General features: G+C 43.2%; 1 protein-coding gene across 7 annotated transcripts in view; it reads left to right on the top strand.

Moving 5' to 3' along the window:
- The window catches only part of MTRF1 (mitochondrial translation release factor 1), a 49,806-nt gene extending 32,511 nt beyond the window's left edge, over positions 1 to 17,295 (top strand). For all 7 annotated transcript variants that reach the window (XM_014347423.5, XM_008958731.5, XM_055096667.2 and 4 more), the window contains 3 exons: positions 7,099 to 7,235; positions 10,325 to 10,423; positions 16,437 to 17,295. In XM_014347423.5, the coding sequence (XP_014202909.1) occupies positions 7,099 to 7,235; positions 10,325 to 10,423; positions 16,437 to 16,550 (350 nt within the window). In that variant the 3' untranslated portion in view covers positions 16,551 to 17,295. The remainder of the gene's footprint in view (positions 1 to 7,098; positions 7,236 to 10,324; positions 10,424 to 16,436) is intronic.
- Positions 17,296 to 17,914: the final 619 nt, after the last annotated feature.

Below are 17,914 nucleotides of genomic sequence, written 5' to 3'. Positions count from 1 at the left end.
GTCCCTGGGTACTTGAGATTAGGGAGTGGTGATGACTCTTAAGGAGCATGCTGCCTTCAAGCATCTGTTTAACAAAGCACATCTTGCACCGCCCTTAATCCATTCAACCCTGAGTGGATACAGCACATGTTTCAGAGAGCACAGGGTTGGGGGTAAGGTCACAGATCTACAGGATCCCAAGGCAGAAGAATTTTTCTTAGTACAGAACAAAATGAAAAGTCTCTCATGTCTACCTCTTTCTACACAGACAGGGCAACCATCCGATTTCTCAATCTTTTCCCCACCTTTCCCCCCTTTCTATTCCACAAAACCACCATTGTCATCATGGTCCGTTCTCAATGAGCTGTTGGGTACACCTCCCAGACGGGGTGGTGGCCGGGCAGAGGGGCTCCTCACTTCCCAGTAGGGGCGGCCGGGCAGAGGCGCCCCTCACCTCCCGGACGGGGCATCTGGCCGGGCGGGGGGCTGACCCCCCCCACCTCCCTCCCGGATGGGGCGGCTGGCTGGGCAGAGGGGCTCCTCACTTCCCAGTAGGGGCGGCCGGGCAGAGGCGCCCCTCACCTCCCAGACGGGGCAGCTGGCCGGGCGGGCGACTGACCCCCCCACCTCCCTCCCGGACGGCGCGGCTGGCCGGGTGGGGGGCTGACCCCCCCACCTCCCTCCTGGACGGGGCGGCTGGCTGGGCAGAGGGGCTCCTCACTTCCCAGTAGGGGCGGCCAGGCAGAGGCGCCCCTCACTTCCCGGGTGGGGCGGCTGGCCGGGCGGGGGGCTGACCCCCCCACCTCCCTCCCGGACGGGGCGGCTGGCCAGGCGGGGGGCTGACCCCCCCACCTCCCTCCCGGACGGGGCGGCTGGCTGGGCAGAGGGGCTCCTCACTTCCCAGTAGGGGCGGCCAGGCAGAGGCGCCCCTCACTTCCCGGGTGGGGCGGCTGGCCGGGCGGGGGGCTGACCCCCCCACCTCCCTCTCGGACGGGGCGGCTGGCCGGGCAGAGGGGCTCCTCACTTCCCAGTAGGGGCGGCGAGGCAGAGGCGCCCCTCACCTCCCGGACGGGGTGGCTGGCCGGGTGAGGTGCTGACCCCCCCCACCTCCCTCCCAGACGGGGCGGCTGGCCGGGCGGGGGGCTGACCCCCCCCACCTCCCTCCCAGACGGGGCGGCTGGCCGGGCAGAGGGGCTCCTCACTTCCCAGTAGGGGCGGCCGGGCAGAGGCGCCCCTCACCTCCCGGACGGGGCGGCTGGCCAGGCGGGGGGCTGACCCCCCCACCTCCCTCCCGGACGGGGCGGCTGGCCGGGCGGAGGGCTGACCCCCCCACCTCCCTCCCGGATGGGGCGGCTGCCGGGCAGAGACGCTCCTCACTTCCCAGACGGGGTGGCTGCTGGGCGGAGGGCCTCCTCACTTCTAAGACTGGGCGGCTGCCGGGTGGAGGGGTTCCTCACTTCTCAGACGGGGCGGTTGCCAGGCAGAGGGTCTCCTCCCTTCTCAGACGGGGCAGCCGGGCAGAGACGCTCCTCACATCCCGGACGGGGCGGCAGGGCAGAGGTGCTCCCCACATCTCAGACGATGGGCGGCCGGGAAGAGGCGCTCCTCACTTCCTAGATGGGATGGCGGCCGGGCAGAGACGCTCCTCACTTTCCAGACTAGGCAGCCAGGCAGAGGGGCTCCTCACATCCCAGACGATGGGCGGCCAGGCAGAGACGCTCCTCACTTCCCAGACGGGGTGGCGGCCAGGCAGAGGCTGCAATCTCGGCACTTTGGGAGGCCAAGGCAGGCTGCTGGGAGGTGGAGGTTGTAGTGAGCCGAGATCACGCCACTGCACTCCAGCCTGGGCACCATTGAGCACTGAGTGAAGGAGACTCCGTCTGCAATCCCGGCACCTCGAGAGGCCGAGGCTGGCGGATCACTCGCGGTTAGGAGCTGGAGACCAGCCCGGCCAACACAGCGAAACCCCGTCTCCACCAAAAAAATACGAAAACCAGTCAGGCGTGGTGGCGCGCGCCTGCAATCGCAGGCACTCGGCAGGCTGAGGCAGGAGAATCAGGCAGGGAGGTTGCAGTGAGCCGAGATGGCAGCAGTACCGTCCAGCTTCGGCTCGGCATCAGAGGGAGACCGTGGAAAGAGAGGGAGAGGGAGACTGTGGGGAGAGGGAGACCGGAGGGAGGGGGAGGGGGAGGGGGAGGGAGAGGGGTCTCACCTTTCAATAGCAGTTGTTTACTTAATCCTCTTGTCTTCCCGCCCATACTCCACACTTGCCCTCCCTTATAACTAGTCCCAGGTCTGGAATTTTCCTGATTTAATTATCCAGAAATATACCTCCTGCCTTCTGCAGATTGAGGAAGGAGACTTGAGGATCTATTTGTTATTATAGGCTTTCTGTATTTAGCCCTAGCTCCTCAAGCCTGACTTCTGAAATACCTGGTGTCTCTATTTCTGAGCCTTTCTGGCACTTAGCAGGGCAAAGTGGCCAGTTTCTGGTCAGCATCTCCCTCTACAGGGAATTAAGTCTCACCTTCCTTCCAGCTGCTAAGTCATTTACCATTCTTCCATCCACTTTCTGTCTTTAATAGATCATGTTTGGGGATTATATATATCACCTAGTTTTATTTCAGATGGAGTTTGTGTTTCTGTTCTTTGTTCTTGTTGTAGTGTGATTTTAAAAAAAAGGGGGGTGGGGGCCAGGTGCAGTGGCTCACGCCTGTAATCCCAGCACTTTGGGAGGCTGAGGCAGGCAGATCACCTGAGGGTCAGGAGTTTGAGACTAGCCTGGCCAAAATGGTGAAACCCTGTCTCTACTAAAAATACAAAAAAATTAGCTGGGCGTAGTAGTGTATGCCTGTAGTCCCAGCTACTGGGGAGGCTGAGGCAGGAGAATCAGTTGAACCCAGGAAGCAGAGGTTGCAGTGAGCCGAGATCATGCCATTGCACTTCAGCCTGGGCAACAAGAGCAAAACTCAGTCTCAAAAAAAAAAAAAGGGAAACCATCTTGAAGTCAGACATGATTATGATTGCTTGTATTGTTTGTTGTATGAAAAGTTAAAACAACCTAAATATCCAACAATAGGATAATTTCATACTTTCTCTTAAGTTTCCTTTATTGATTTTTATTCCATAGGAAACTGTTAAAAAAAAAAAAAAAAAAGGCCCGGTGCAGTGGCTCACGCCTGTAATCCCAGCACTTTGGGAGGCCAAGGCAGACAGATCACCTGAGGTCGGGAGTTCAAGACCAGCCTGACCAGCATGGAGAAACCCCATCTCTACTAAAAATACAAAATTAGCTGGGCCTGGTGGTGCATGCCTGTAATCCCAGCTCCTCGGGAGGCTGAGGCAGGAGAATCGCTTGAACCTGGGAGGCAGAGGTTGCAGTGAACTGAGATCACGCCATTGCACTCCAGCCTGGGCAACAAGAGTGAAACTCCGTCTCAAAAAAAAAAAGAAAAGAATATATGCATGAGCAAAAGAACATAAAACATCCGTAATAATAACCCAGTAACCATTGTTGGCATATATCTTTGGTATACATCCTTTCAAATTCTTTTCTGTACATATAAAAATATGCCATTTTTTTCCCCAAAAATGAAGTTATACTTTTTTTTTTTTCTTAGATGGAGTCTAGCTCTGTCACTCAGGCTGGCATGCAGTGGCCAGTGAACCTTGGTTCACTGCAACCTCTGCCTCCAGTGTTCAAGCTATTCTCCTGCATCAGCCTCCCAGGTAGCTGAGACTATGGGTGTGCACCACCACACCTGGCTAATTTTTGTATTTTTAGTAGAGACGTAGTTTCACCATGTTGGCCAGGCTGGTCTCGAACTCCTGACCTAGAGTGATCTGCCCACCTCGGCCTCCCAAAGTGCTGGGATTACAGGCATGAGCCACCATGCCCGTCCTGAGGTTATACTTTTTGTAACTTGCCATAATTTATTTCAACAATCCATAAATTGTTGAATACTTAATGTGTTTCACCTAAACCCTGTATTGTTGGATATCATTCTATATTATACACAGTCCAGAACAGTAATAATTAGCTTAAGCTGAATTAAAAATTAAAATGGGTAAAAAATTGGGTAAAAGGTGATCAAAACTCTGACAAACCAGAATACTTTAAAACTTAAAGTTGTAAAACCACCCTATGTAGCCATAAATTGCTGACTTTACAAAAAGTGACTTACAGAGAGTAGAACTGTGGTTATTAGAGACTAGGAAGGGTAAGGGGGAGGGGAGGATAGAGAGAGGTTGGGTAAAGGATACAGAATTACAGCTGGATAGGAGGAATTAGTCCTGGTGTTCTGTAGCACTATAGCATGAATATGGTTAATATAGATTTATTTATTGCATATTTTCAGAAAGCTAGAAGATTTTGAATGTTCACAACACAAATGATAAATAAATTTTGAGGTGATGGATGTGCTAATTACCCTGATTTGATCATTCCACATTGTATCGAAATACCACTCTATATCCCATAAATATGTACAATTATTACATGTCAACTAACAATAAAGGGAAAAGAAAGTGACTTATCATTGTGCTGCCAGACTTACCTTGGGCCAATTATTTTTTAGCCACTTAGATCTGAGTCTTTGGTTTCAAAGAGGCCTGAAGGCCTACCCTCAAACCTTCCCTTTAGGCAAGCAAGGCATGTCAAGACCTAACCCTTATGAAGCCATGCAGTTATGACCAAGTGATTTCTTCAGCCTACTTCTTCCATATTTTGAGGATTGCCATGGTTTCAGCATCTGCTTCAAGGAAAACTCAGCCTTTCTTCCATTTCTCCCATTCTTTCTTCCATACTAAGACCTTAGACTAGGAACCGTCCCTGCTAGAATTCAAAGTGAGAACTATATAGCTCATTCTTCTATTTTCTCCATGTCATGGAAGAATCCTATTTTTTTTCTCACCACTGCTTCTAGATAATTTCATTTTCCACCATTGGAAGAGTTATTCATAGGGGTATGGTTAAATGTTTATACAGGGGAATATTACCTTTCTTGGGAAAATTTATCCCAAGATAAGGATGAAGACAAATGAATATTTTGTGCATTAAAGTGGGCTTTTTAGTTTATTACCAGTTGGTGAGTAAAAGATGGCCTCTGTAATTCTTTGTTTTTCTTTCTTTCTTTCTTTTGAGACTGGGTCTTGCTCTGTTGTCCAGGCTAGAGTGCAGTGGCATGATCATAGCTCACTGACTGTAACCTCGAACTCTTGGCTCAAGCCATCCTCCTACCTCAGCCCCCTGAGTAGCTGGGACTATAGGTGTAGCTACCACGCTGGCTAGTTTTTGTATTTTTAGTAGAGACGAAATCTTGCTGTGTTGCCCAGGCTGGTCTCAGAACTTCTGGCCTCAAATAATCCACCCGCCTTTGCCTCCCAAAGTGCTGGGGTTGCCGGTGTGAGCCATCGTGCCCAGCCCCCTTCTATTATTCAATACACCTTTCCTCCCTCTACATCTTCTATTCTTAAGGGAGTACTCATTATTAAATACTCCTCTATAGAAAGTACATTATAATAAAATACATAATAAAGTGATTCCCTTAGGAATTACTGAGCTGGAAAGTAATAGTTTTGATCTAAAAGTTCTAACCTGAGTGAGTAGATAGGAATAATACAGGTGCTTAGGCAAAAATCAGTACAGATCAGCTGACAAGAAGAGGAATGTGGAGGAGAGCTCATGAAAGCCTGGCCATCTTAAAATGGAAATGTTCATATTCTTTTGGGTAGTACAAAAAGGATACAAGAGTCAAGGAAACTCCAGACAAATACCTGGAAGATAGGGGCCAGCCAGTGCCCCCAGTCCAACCAGATGGCCGCAGTAAAGCAGTCAGGAAGTGATTAAACTAGTAGAGGTGAAACCTCAGTGCCCTACTAAAAGTATTAGCAGGTAGTGACTGTAGCTTATTTAGACAGGCAGAAAACATAGTTCAGAGAATAGAACTTTATAGAAATTCTTTACATCGCCAGCAAAATATTTACCACTGTATCGGTGCAGATAGGCTAAGCTAATGGGGCTTTTGGTTTTTAGTTTCTGTGATTCAGAAAGAAAATCCCTTTCTCCTCTAATGTACTGAGGAGCAGGATTAGACACGGACCTCAGAGTGGTAGCTGCAAAGTTAAGAACAACACAGCCTCAAGAAGTGATCGTTTCAGAGCTGGATTTGGACCAGGAACTGGACTACACAGTGGGCCAAACCCACCCAAATGCAGAAGCTGGCCAGCCAAAACTTGTGTGGTTAGATGTATTGATTAGCTGGACCCCAGCTAACTTAGACTACGCAGAACAAGTTAGAAATTTAGAACTCAGAAAACTCAGAAACATTCACTATAAATTCTTCTTTTTAAAGACTCTGAGTAGCGTCTTTTCATTGGCTTTTTTTTTTTTTTTCTGGTTTTTGTTGTTGTTGTTGTTTTTGTTTTTAACGGAGTCTCGCTCTGTCGCCAGGCATAATCTCGGCTCATTGCAACCTCCGCCTCCCAGGTTCAAGCGATTCTCCTGCCTCAGCCTCCCAAGTAGCTGGGACTACAGGCACATGCCACCACGCCTGGCTAATTTTTTGTGTTTTTAGAGATGGGGTTTCACTGTGTTATCCAGTATGGTCTCGATCTCCTGACCTTGTGATCCACCCGCCTTGCCTTCCCAAAATCCTCGGATTACAGGTGTGAGCCACTGTGCCCAGCCATTATAAAGGTATTTTTAAAACCTCAGCTCTGTGTATATTTGTGACTGAAAGGGGAAAAGGCAAGTTCTTCTTGAGTTGGACAGAGAATGGAGCAGCGCAGTATAGGGAGTAGCAGTAGTTTGCTGTTTGTTGAGCTGCAGAAATGCCCGGATGAGCTAGGAGGAAGAGGCCAAGCTCGGGGACAGGTAATCATCTGTGGATGCTGCTGCTTTCTGGGTGCTCATACGGAGTTCTCATTTACATATCAGAATCTAAAGAGCCAACTACAGCTATAATCATAACCCAGCTAGTTTCTGAAGTGTGCTAAACCTAAAATGTTTGTATCTTTTGTGATCTTTTCCTGATTAACCTGTCTCATTTAACTGTTCCTTGGTTCTATCTTAATTTGGTGGAAGCTACAGTTTACCTTCTGATCCCTGTTATTTTTCAGGGCTAGTAGTAGAATGCCAACAAGAAAGATCACAGATAAAAAATAAAGAAATAGCCTTTCGTGTGTTGAGAGCTAGACTCTACCAGCAGATTATTGAGAAAGACAAGCGTCAGCAACAAAGTGCTAGAAAACTGCAGGTAAGATTTACTTGGTATAATAATTTAGTGACTGTTTAAAGAAAAGTCATTTTCTGTAGAGAATGCAGTGTTTGTTCTTGCTTAAATGGGAATGTTTTAGAGCATAGAGAAATGTGCTCCTTTGTAAATAAGCAGTAACTCAGTACAAATGAACTGATGAGTTATGGCTAAACTTGGGCATACCAGTTTGCAAGTTAGTAAATGTAAGATGTATAAACTAAAAATTATTTCTTAGTTGTTTCCCTCTTGTGTTTATATCATTACTGTCTTAAGAAGAAAATGGTTTATAAGACAAATAATTCTTTGAGAATTAAGAACGTTTTTTATTTCTAAAAATTAAAACCTATGCTTGTACTATAACTCTATGTGAGATCAAATACAAATGGCACTGCAAAAAACTGGGAACAGTGAATACTACTGATGGAGACTAGGGACAAGGGGTAGAAAGGAAATTTATTTTTCATTATGTACCATTTGGTACTTTTTGAATTTTGTACAATATATATGGTATAGTGTTACTTTTTCAAATAGATAAATAGATGAATTCTAAGCAAAATGAATAAATGTCATTATTTTAAGTAAACCTAATATATAATTTAAATTCTTTTTTTTTTTTTTTTTTTTAATGACGGAGTCTCGCTCTGTCACCAGGCTGGAGTGCAGTGGCGTAATCTTGGCTCACTGCAGCCTCTACCTCCCTGGTTCAAGCGATTCTCCTGCCTCAGCCTCCTGAGTAGCTGGGATTACAGGCACGTGCCACTACACCTGGCTATGCTACAGTAATTTAAATTTGGAAGATTTTGTGGCCTTTTAGGATAATGAATTGTCTAAACCTAAGCATTAGTTATACTTTTCATCTAGATGTGTCCTAGCTTTTTCACACTTTCACGTTTCTAGCTTTCTTTACCTACACGCTAACTTGCAGGTAATAAAAGTGACAGGATAAATAATATTAACACTATTAGTGGTAATCCCAGATTGTAGCGCATCATCAGTGTATACACTTGCAGATAGGAATGCTCATTTAGAAACCATAACTTATTTTTGTTTTTAACAAGCAAACAATATACCCTGGGTACACACCATCACTTCTTGGCAAATAAGTGATAACCACAGACACTATGAACTCCGCCACATTTGAATTTTAAAAAGACATTTGGATTTACTTGCCGTTTAACATTTTGGCACCAGCCGTTGCACAGAGTTTTTTTTTGTTTGTTTTGTTTTTTTTTTTGAGACAGATTCTCTCTGTCACCCAGGCTAGAGTGCAGTGGCACGATCTTGGCTCACTGCAACCTCTGCCTCCCGGGTTCAAGCGATTCTTGTGCCTCAGCTTCCCGAGTGGCTGGGATTACAGACATGCACCACTATGCCTGGTTCATTTTTGTATTTTTTACAGAGATGGGTTTTTGTCATGTTGGCCAGGCTGGTGTCGAACTCCTGGCCTCATGTGATCTGCCCACCTGAGCCTCCTGAAGTGCTGGGATTATAGGTGTGAGCCACTGCACCCAGCCCACAAAGTAATTTTTAAAATAGGTATTCAAGATTGGCTTTATGCAAATTGTTCATGTGTCTTCTTCAGTAGTCTGATTGACGAGCCAAAAAAGACGTCACTGCCTCTTGAATAACTTATCCACCTACCTGAAATGTTTTAATAGGGATTTCTAAGGCTTAGAAGTTTTTTTCTTCAACAAAGATATACACTTGGCTTTTATACAGAAGGCATTATGCCACATTCCCAATCCTGGTTCCACTGATCACCTAACAAGCTTTCGTAGATGCCCAGGCCCCACCCCAGAGATTCTGATGTAACTGATCTGGAGTGAGGTCCTGGCCATTAATATGGTGCTTTGGGACAGTGGTTTCCAAACTTGGCTGATTGTCAGAAGAGATGATCTGGGATGTTCTCAAAATACATAATTCTGATCCGTTATATCTGAGGTTGGGCTTAGGAATCCATAATTTAAAAAAATTCTTCTAATGGTCAGGAGTTTAGTTTCATATCACTTGCCTTAGGGTTTAAGACAATAAGTTATAGAAATATCTTATTTTAAAAAGTGACAGCAATTGAGACAGGGTGCTGTGTATATCAGGTGTTGGGGAGGTGGAGGAGATGAGCAGACTAAGAAGAATGCAAATAACTGTAGCATGAGACAAACTGTGGTGTGCCATGAAGAACATTCCAAGTACAATGGATTTCAGGGAAGAAGAGAATGTATTTCAATTGCTGGGGCCAGAAAGGCAGAAATGGTAGGAGAGTATTAGAGAAGGGCATCCCTTGAGATGATGTTTTATAGCAGAGATAACCGACACACACATAATAATGACATAGTATTATTAGTGGCATTATGGAGATTAACGTAATTTTCAGAAATAACATTGGGAAGATTGGCCACGTTACAAAGTACCTTGAATGCTGAGTTGAGTTGTGTCTGCTCAGTAGACAAGAAGGAACCAAAGAAAATTTATCAGAAAACTGTACTGTAGGAAGAGTAAGCAGGGCAGCACAATGTGAGCAAAAAAATGGGAGATTAATCAGGAGATTTTTGCAGAATTGTAGGTGAACATAATGAGTCCATGAGTGAGAGTAGAAATGGAAAGGGCAGGATATAATAAGAGACCCATGAAACCAATTGGAAATGGGCAGTTGGAGAATGGGATGAATTGAAGATGGTCTCTCCCCCCGTGTGCATCTTTGTCAAAGCCTGGCATAGTAAACTCAGACCCACAAAATGTTTGATAAATTGCAGAATGTCAGAATTTTCTACTTGGATAAAAGAGAATACATGGTACTGTCATTTATAGAAACCAGGAGGAGGAACTGATTGGAGTGGAAAGATGATTAATTTGATTTTAAGGATTTGGAGTTTGAAATATCAAAGAAACATTCCTTCTTATTCTATAACTGAGCTCTACAAACCTGTAGTATTAAACATTAAGTTCTGCCCATTCTTTTTCTTTGTCATTTTGTATATATGACTTTTAGAAAGTATCTAAATTGTTGAAATGGTCATTTGCCAAGTGCTTTTTCCATTGTAATGAAGACATTTATAAAGGTAAAATACAAATTGCTTTTTGTTATGGCACAGGTGGGAACAAGAGCCCAGTCAGAGCGAATTCGGACATATAATTTCACCCAGGATAGAGTCAGTGACCACAGGATAGCATATGAAGTTCGTGATATTAAGGTAATACTACTGAGTATGCTTTGCCTACCTTTGATTTCAGAAGAAAATATAGTCAAATTCTAGAACCTATATGTAGATATTACCAAGTATATCTAAAATATTACCAAGTAATTTAAATCATTAAGCCACCCTAAAATTTACAAACACTTTTATTAGTTTGCTGGTTAAAAAAAAACGAACTTTATGCCATTTTGAAACAATGGTCTTCCCTAAATTCCAAATTCTTCGTTATGCAATCACAATGCATGAACGTATACTCAGTCTGCATATATACATGGGTATTGGTTTTCTATTGCCAGGTAACAAATTACCACAAATATAGCAACTTAAAGCAGTACCCATGATTAAAGTATTATCTCATGATTTCTGTAGGTCAGAAATCTAGGAACAACTGAGCTTAGTTATCTTCTCAGGATCTCACAAGGCTGAAATCAAGGCATGGCCAGGCTCCATACTCTCCTGGAGCTTGGGGTCCTCTTCCAAGTTTATGTGGTTGCCAGCAGAATGCCATTGCCTTCGATTGTAGGACTGAAGCCCCCATTCCCTTGCTGACAGTCAGCTGGAGGCTGCTTTTCAGCACGTCAATACTGTTGGAAGTTGTTTCCCAGTGGCTACCTCCAGAGACTCTCTCCCACTTTGAATCTCTTCTTGCAGGAATGACTCGGGCCTTTTTAAGGGCTCACCTGTTTAGGTCAAGCTCACCTGGATAATGTTCCTTTTGATTAACTCAAAGTCAACTGCTTAGTCACCTAGGCACTAGAATGATACTCCATCATTTTCACAGGTCCTGTCTGCACTGAGAGGGAGTTATTCACAGTGTGTACACCAGGGGGCATCTTAGAATTCTCCCTACCACAATGTGTCTTCATTAGATTGAGGTGTTACAGTTAGGCTGTTGGGGAAAAGACTCGGTCAAGATTGTTCGAACATTAACCTATCTAAATCGCATCCAGCAAAGACCACTGACATAAATATATAAATATATTAATGATAAAGCACAGAAAAATGTCTTTTTTGTTGCCACTGAAGGAGAAAGTGAACTGGTCCCATAAAGGACTATGTGGAAAAGGCAGCAGACAGAAAGCTTTGATGTTTTTCCTTGGTGCCATGTGATACCTAAGGCTTCTTTCACTTGACTCTGTCCCATTCTATTCTCAAAATTAAAGTCCTAGTTTTACAAGGGAAGTATACCTTGTAAAAAAGTCCTAGTTATACAAGGTTAATATGTTTGTCAATTTCTGTATGTCTTATGCCACATCCTCTGTCTCCTCAGCAGGATAAGGCTATCTTGCATAGGAACATAGTAGCCATGTTGAAAAGGAGGAAAATATTTGCTAATTTCCCTTTCCTCCGGAAACACACAGTATTAACCAAACGTGTTTGGCCATATTGTTCTAATTACACTATGTTCTTTCAGTTGTTTTTCTGGTAGTGGTGACAATTTTTTCGGAGACAGCCACATTCTTATGACCAGTAATATCTTTTAGATGGGACCATAGGTGCATAGTATAGTATTCGGTTGTGAAACAAAGGGAAGGTAACTAACTGGCTTCTGTAGTTATAAAATATCTGACTTTGGCCTAAATAATGATATATCACTAACCAAACTAGCATGCCAGACTCAGAAGTAATAAGGAAAATAACATTGGTAAGCTCTAATAATCACTAACTAGTCTACTGGAAGAAGACATTCCATAGTAGTGAAAGGAACAAAGTTTGAAAACAGCATGAAAAAAGGTAGCTGTAGTAAAACATTAAAATCTGTGTGAAGGACAGTAAAGAGACTAGTAAGAGTGAATAATTGGCTGGGCGCGGTGGCTCACGCCTGTAATCCCAGCACTTTGGGAGGCCGAGGTGGGCAGATCACGAGGTCAGGAGATCAAGACCATCCTGGCTAACACGGTGAAACCCCATCTCTACTAAAAATACAAAAAAAAATTAGCCGGGCATGGTGGTGGGCACCTGTAGTCCCAGCTACTGGGGAGGTTGAGGCAGGAGAATGGCATGAACCCGGGAGGTGGAACTTGTAGTGAGCCAAGATCGCACCACTGCACTCCAGCCTGGGCGACAGAACAAGACTCTGTCTCAGAAAAATAAAAATAAAAAGAGTGAATAACTTAGGAACCAAATCATAGATGAAGCTGGAAAAGTGATAAGGATCTTAACCCCAGGGCAACAGCTGTTGGACAAATGGAAGGGGTAGATAGGAAAGAATGTGAGCGTTTTTGGAACTTTTTGCCTAGCTTTCCTCCCTTATTCTAGAACTTGCCCTTCGTACCACATCCACAGTTTCTGACAGAGCTGCTGCATTCTTGCATGATCGTGATCCTGACCCATGACAAAAGTGGATTTGTTTGGAGTGGACACCCAAATAAGTCCTAGCCAGTGAGTTTCTTCCCAGGATTTTAAAATCAGAGATGGAGAGGATTATTCTCTCTCTTGGTGGCTGAAACTGCAATATATAAAGCATGTAAGAGGTTAGAAGCCACATTTTCAGCCACCAAGAGAAAGCATCTTCAGTGAGAAGAGATTGAAATTGATACACGGAGAAAAGCAAAAATGAGAAATAGACAGAAAGAACCCTGATGATATGAGTCCCTACATTTATTTATTCCCAAGGCTCAGTCTCATTCCACGGGTGGTAGTCGTGACCCTGCACATTCCACATTCCTATCCTTGGGTTCTGTGAGATCACCTGGTATTCTCATTATGACTTCTTCTGTTAGGTAACTTTCTTACTTTTATTTATCGAGCTAATAAGCACAGACTACCATATAATGTATTGTTTCACATTTTTATTGTTTCTCAATGTCCTTGTGTAGATTTCTTCACATCAGCCTTATCTCCTGCTCTATATTCCAGTTACATTGGAAATTTCCCCTGGCCTTAGAGATTTAAATGTACTTTGTTTTCCTGGTTTTTTTTTTTTTTTTTTCGAGACAGATTCTCACTCTGTTGCCCAGACTGGAGTGCAGTGGTGGAATCTCTGCAGCCTCTGCTTCCTGGGTTCAAGTGATTCTCCTGCCTCAGCCTCCTGAGTAGCTGGGATTACAGGTGTGTACCCCCATGCCTGGCTAATTTTTCTGTGTTTTTAATAGAGAAGGAGTTTCACCATGTTGGCCAGGCTAGTCTTGAACTCCTGGCCTCAAGTGATCCACCCACCTTGGCCTCCCAAAGTGCTGGGTTTACAGCCTGAGCCACCACGCCCAGCAGTTTTCCTGTCCTAATACTCATTCTTTTTTTTTTTTTTTTTTTTTTTTTGAGACAGAGTTTTGCTCTTGTTGCCCAGGCTGGAGTGCAATGGGGTGATGTCAGCTCACTACAACCTCCACCTGCTGGGTTCAAGCGATTCTCCTGCCTCAGCCTCCCGAATAGCTGGGATTACAGGCATGCACCACCATGCCCAGCTAATTTTGTATTTTTAGTAGAGGCGGGGTTTCTCCATGTTGGTCAGGCTGTTCTCGAATTCCCGACCTCAGGTGATCTGCCTGTCTTGGCCTCCCAAAGTGCTGAGATTAGAGGCGTGAGCCACCACACCCAGCCTCTAATACTCCTTCTTTTGACGGAAATGCCCAGCTCGTTTCTATTCGGGAAAATACTATTCTCTTTGTAAAACCAAATTCAAAACTTTCTGGCTTCCTGAATCTTTCCCTGATGCCACCTTTCTTCAAAATTCATGGCTCCTTACAATCCTTCCTTTCTTCTCCTTCATTTTTTAATTTATTATATTGTTTTGTGATGCTTATGTATTTGTCTAGCTGTTCTACTTAGACTGTTAGCCTCTGAAAGTTAGGAACTATGACTCATTCATCTTTGACCTTTGTATCTCCTGCACTCTGGTTAATCCAGTTGAATCTAATGTGTTTGACTCCCAGTAGAGGGATAATCCTTTTTACATCAATTCCAAAGATGATTACCTTGGCAATACTATAATAATTTGAGTACCAGGTACATTTTTTTTTTTTTTTTGAGACAGAGTCTTGCTCTGTTGCCCAGGCTGGAGTGCAGCGGCACGATCTCGGCTCACTGCAACCTCTGCCTCCTGGGTTCAAGCAATTCTCCAGCCTCAGCCTCCTGAGTAGCTGGGACTACAGGCACACACCACCACGCCTGGCTAATTTTTGTATTTTTAGTAGAGACGGGGTTTCACCATGTTGGCCAGGCTGGTCTCAATCTCCTGACCTCAGGTGATCTGCCCGCGTAAGCCTTGCGAAATGCTGGGATTACAGGCATGAGCCACTGCTCCTGGCCTAGTCACACTGATTTTAAAAGCAATTTCATATTTTGCTCAAAGTGATATAAACCTTAATTTTAAAGTTATATCATAGTGTTTTTGCTTTCTGTTTAATTTCAGAGTTTGAGGTTTTACTATATGCTGGTACTTTGGGGAATACAGAAATAGTAAGATATATCCTTTACCTTAATTTGAGAGATATGTGTGTACACTTACTAAAGTTCAACTTTAAGACCATTCAAGAAAGATTTAACTATAAGGTTAGTTCATAACTATATCAAAACTAAATGTTTTGTGTTCCAGATGCCAACATTATTTTCATTAAGCCAGTGTCTAAATTTCAAGCATTTCTAAAATGGCAATGTACAAATTCATTAATCCCAACAACTTTACTACACAGAATTTCTGTTATACAGGAAAGGTTCTTGAAGTCATTAATTTAGTCATTTTTCAGAGAACTGTAGACAAGACTTCAGGGAAGTCAACTCAAAACAGTTTTCACCCAGTGGAGTTATTTAGTGGTAAACATGAAAATTTTTTTTCTCAACTTTTTATTTCAAACTTTTTCAAGTTTACATAATGTTTAAAGATTGGGTCAGCTGGGCACAGTAGCTCACACCTGTAATCCCAGCACTTTGAGAGGCAGAGGTGGGAGGATCGCTTGAGCTCAGGAGACCATCCGGGACAGCATGGCAAAATCCTATCTCTACAAAAAATACAAAAAAAAAATTAGCTGGGTGTGTAGCATGTGCCTGTAGTCCCAGCTACTCGGGAAGCTAAGGTGGGAGGATTGCTTGAGCCCAGGAGGCAGAGGTTGCAGTGAGCCGAGATCACACCACTATACTCCAGCCTGGGCGACAGAGCAAGAGCCAGTCTCAAAAAAGAAGATTAGTCAATCAGCACAATATAGACTATACCTAGATTCAACAGTTGTTAATATTTTACTGTATTTTCCTTCTCTTTCCCCCACCATTTCCTCTGTCTCTCTATAAACCTGTGTTGCTCTTGAACCATTTGAAAGCAAATTGCAGACCTCAAAGACACTTCACCCCTAAATATTTCAACAAAAATATTTTTCAGTTACACAGGACTTCTAGATCATCATGTTTTCGGTTTAAAAATAAAAAACTATCATAAACCACTTACAGATGAAATAATCTAAACTTTGAGGATTAGCAGAAGGGTGAGCTTGAATGGTCGGGGGAGGCTTCCTCTCAGCCAGATTCAGAGGAGTTGGCAAGGAGCAGTATGTGCATTAATGCACAAAATGCTTGTGGAACAAATTGCTTGTGGAATTGAGACCTTTCAGTCTTTTTCCTTTGGGAAATAACATAATGTGAATGAAAAGGGTAGAATTTTCAGGACAAGAATAAAAGCATTTTTTTTTAGGATACAATAAGAGAAAATTCAGCAAACCCGTTCTCCTAAAGATGGTTTGAGAGCCTAGAATGGTGTTGTCATAAAAGCCAATCAGTGGAATTTTAAAGGGAGGGAGGTGGTCAATTTCAAAAGTCCATCTAGATCTCTTTGTTTTGTTGTCTCTGGAGTTGTTAGGAAAATCCAAATCTCAGAAGATTTATTTTAAAATAAAATGCTAACTGAATTCTTCTACAGAGTGGGGATCTTCCAAGTTAGCGATTGTGTTCATTGTATTACAGAACATTAGTAATCCTTTATTGTTATTAAATAATGACTGCAAAGAAATTAAATAAATAAACACTAAAGTCTTTGCTTATATTTCTAATCATTAGGTTTCATAATAGCTCTCTCTTTTACCAGGAATTTTTATGTGGTGGGAAGGGCCTGGATCAGCTAATTCAGAGACTGCTTCAATCAGCAGATGAAGAAGCCATTGCTGAACTTTTGGATGAACACCTTAAATCAGCAAAATAAATACTAACTTACTATTATTTATGATTGTATAAATGAAATGGACCTATATCAAGAGGCAGACTGAAGCTTGGAAATCATTATGAATATTTGTAAATTACAGCTTTAAGAACACATTACACATAAATATATGTTTTGTAATTAATCGAAGTCACATTTCCTGACCTAAGGATTTATTTTAGGTTTCCTGTAAAGTACAATCCAACTCATCAAGTAGAAAATAAGCATAGATCATTGAAAAGAGAAAGTATTGAGAATTGATTGTGTCATTTAGGACAAGTCACTTGTTCTCTTTATATGCCTTTTTTCCCCAGCCATCTATGAATTAATTTAAATGTATTTTTAATCTACTACTTCAGGAAAATATGGTAAAATTTAGTAAAATATGAATTTTAGACTTACTTATAAGCCTTTTATTTAAAGACAAAGTACCTTGGCCTATAGTGGATGCTTATGCCTGTAATCCCAGTGCTTTGAAGGGCCAAAGGAGGAAGATCTCTTGAGGTAAGAATTTGAGACCAGCCTGGGCAAAATAGACCCCATGTCTACAAAAAAACTCAAACATAAAGAAAAACCATAATACTGTTAATCATGTTAAAGTTAAGACTTAGACTGCAACTTTTAAATAAAAATTATGAAGAATATGAGTCATTCAATAACAATGAGCATCTAGGTACAGACAGTAAAGCCCTTTGATTGCTGTATGAATTCCACACTATATAAACAATAAGCTGATATTTTAAATAGACTCTCTGTTTGACTTCTATTTCTTTTTTTTTTTTTTTTTTTTTTTACTCCTGGCAAGCTGGAGTAAAAAAGTTATTGTTTGCTGGCTTAACTTAATGAGCATCAACAGACGTGGTGTAATATGAGTAATACACTGAGATCAGTTTTGTGCAGCATTATATAAAACCCAGTCCTTACCTTAAAGAGCTTGCAGTTGACTGAAGGATTTAAACATGTAAATCACCAAGTAATACAGAGTGGCATGATGTATTTAGTAATTGTTCCGAAGACGTTTCAAGTTAAAAAGAGAGGAATGGCTGGGCACAATGGCTCATGCCTATAATCCCAGCACTTTGGGAGGCCGAGGCGGGCAGATCACCTGAGGTCAGGAGTTCAAGACCAGCCTGGTCAACATGGTGAAGCCCCATCTCTACAAAAATACGAAAACTAGCCAGGCATGATGGTGGATGCCTACAATCCCAGCTACTCAGGAGGCTGAAGCAGGAGAATCGCTTGAATCCAGGAGGCGGAGGTTACAGTGAGCTGAAATCGCGCCACTGCCCTCCAGCCTGGGTGACAGACCAAGACTCCATCTCAAAAAATTAAAAAAAAAAAAAAAAAAAGAAAGGATTATTATTTTA

Source organism: Pan paniscus, chromosome 14, assembly GCF_029289425.2.
Source record: "Pan paniscus chromosome 14, NHGRI_mPanPan1-v2.0_pri, whole genome shotgun sequence".
NCBI lineage: Eukaryota > Metazoa > Chordata > Mammalia > Primates > Hominidae > Pan > Pan paniscus.
Note: the sequence above shows the minus strand (reverse complement) of the source record. Positions and strands in the feature narration are given on the sequence as shown.